The sequence below is a fragment of the Camelina sativa genome, chromosome 4, assembly GCF_000633955.1.
Source record: "Camelina sativa cultivar DH55 chromosome 4, Cs, whole genome shotgun sequence".
In the NCBI taxonomy this organism is placed as follows: Eukaryota; Viridiplantae; Streptophyta; class Magnoliopsida; order Brassicales; family Brassicaceae; genus Camelina; species Camelina sativa.
Genome location: NC_025688.1, coordinates 29666358 through 29668501, shown reverse-complemented (window position 1 = coordinate 29668501; position 2144 = coordinate 29666358). Strand labels below are relative to the sequence as shown.

At 39.0% G+C, this 2144-nt stretch overlaps 1 protein-coding gene across 1 annotated transcript in view; it reads right to left on the bottom strand.

The window, feature by feature from the left end:
• LOC104783295 (squamosa promoter-binding-like protein 1) overlaps window positions 1-2144 on the bottom strand; it is a 16416-nt gene that overhangs the window by 7466 nt on the left and 6806 nt on the right. The window contains exons 2-6 of the mRNA XM_010508431.2: window positions 1216-1313; window positions 948-1126; window positions 389-867; window positions 203-277; window positions 14-121 (exon numbers count right to left, since the gene is read on the bottom strand). Of these exons, the coding sequence (XP_010506733.1) occupies window positions 14-121; window positions 203-277; window positions 389-867; window positions 948-1126; window positions 1216-1313 (939 nt within the window). The remainder of the gene's footprint in view (window positions 1-13; window positions 122-202; window positions 278-388; window positions 868-947; window positions 1127-1215; window positions 1314-2144) is intronic.

The window sequence follows — 2144 nt, the reverse complement described above, 5'->3', positions numbered from 1 at the left end:
AAAGTAAGCTTACTTCTTCCCAAGCAGTTTCAGCTTGACGAAGATAAATTGTCAATACGATACAGCCAGGCCTAATGTAGCTCTCCATGTCAGTTGGACTATGCGATAACCAGTCAAGAATCTGAATATCGTGAAATCAACACATCAATATAACTTCCAACATCACAAAGTAAGAAACTTGAGTTCTCAAGCAGAACAGTACCTGTCCACGCAAGACAACAGGAAAATCGTTTGGTTCTTTCCCAAATAGTTTGAACACAATCCGGCCTGTGCGCATCTGAGATGGAGTAAAAAGAAGAAGAAAAAAAAAAGAGAATGTTACAGCAGATTATCAGGAGCAGGTATATATATAGATCCAGAAATAATGGATGAGGTAAGAGATATATACCTGAGCATCTTCACTGGAACTTGACGGTGACTGGTCAGATGCTGAATCTGAATTCCTACTTGTCTGAGGTGGACTAGACTGATGTATCCACGAAGGATAATCAAGAGAACTGGTTGCTGGATTCGTAGGAGGAGGAGATCTTTCAATATCTGTATCATCTGAATCTATATAGATATCATTCAAATCAAAATCATTCATCTTGACTTGTTTTTCTGATCTGTTCTCGGTAGCTGTCCCATTTGCATACAATTCTTGCCGAGGAATTTCAGGTACGTTTACTGAAAGTTGCTTTGAATCCTCTTGAGGAGCTCCCTCAATTGCAAGTAAACCCGAGTTTCCAATATTTAAGGAACCTTGAGATCCTCCTTGCAGAAGAAGTTCAACTAAGTTTTTCCCTAATTGTTCACCAGCATGGCTTACAAGGCTCTTCAGAAGATGAGACATCAAATCTTGATCACCGGTATGGTCAGATCGAGTAGCTGCAAGGTATAGAAATTTAGCAGCTGATACAAAACACTTCAAAGACTAATCTAGGTAGGTATCAGAGTAAACACCATACTATGCATATTGGAGAGTATCTTCAAAAGACTAATCAAGAGATAATTGCTTGACTGATCATCACTAGGATTGCCGTTGGCGCCAGGTTCAGGATTTGTTTTCCTCCTACGTTTATTATGCCCAGCCAAACGTCTACGACAACTTCTCTTTCCTTCATCAAACTCCTGAAGAACATGGAACCTGAAAGATAGAAAGAAACAAAGTTGATTCATTTATTTATTGTTTAATTATCACATCAGGTTTCTAGAGGTTTAGAAAGACACGCATACCTACTACATTGCTGACAAAACCGCTGCATGATACCTCCGACAATAGCACTAGTAGCCTTAGAATGCATCTCACACACCTTATGACGTCTATGATAATCCTTAACTCTACTAAGATCAGCTTCACAGTTTTCCACCTGACAAGCAGCACGATTANAACAAAGTGACAGATCCATGAATTCCAATTAACCGGAACACAGACGCCCATAACCCAACAAAATCAAAGACCTTTCTCCATACATAAAAAGACCTCTTAATAAGCCCCCCTATAAATTAATTAAATCCTTATATGTAACTGACCTGTTCAAACAACACTGAATCAACAATATACAAAAGGAAACTAACTACAGCTGGAGAGAGACATCTTCAAAGAGCCACTGGCGATGAAGAAGAATAGAAGAAAAAGAAGAAGATGATGTGAATCTGCGTTTGTGGCGTGATGGAGAAGAGTATGTATGGTAATGGTGTGATGGTATGGTAGTAGTACAACACCAAAAAAAAGAAAAGAAAAGTTAGGGGAGAGAAAGAAAGAGTGAGAGAGAGAGAGAAGAAACCAAACAAAAAGACGTAGGAGAGAGAGAGAGAGAGAGAGAGAGAACCAATTTAGTACATAAAAATTTAATTGTAAGGAAAAACAAAAAAAAACAAAAAAAAAATAGTGGTGGTGGGGACCAGTTCTACACTGATTAAATAAAATAATATTAAAATTGAGACTTTTGTCTATCTCTCTCTCTTTGGCCATGTGAAGCAGTGTACTTACTAAACTTACCCTACAAACAATTTCCCCCCCCTCACTCACGGTAGTCCATAATCCCCTGTTTCGCGGTACACGGGACTTAGAGAGAGAGAGGGTTTTGATTGTCTGTGTTGTGATCTACGATGAGGCTGCCAGTACTCAGCTAAGAGAGAGAGAGAGAGAAAAAACGGGTGTT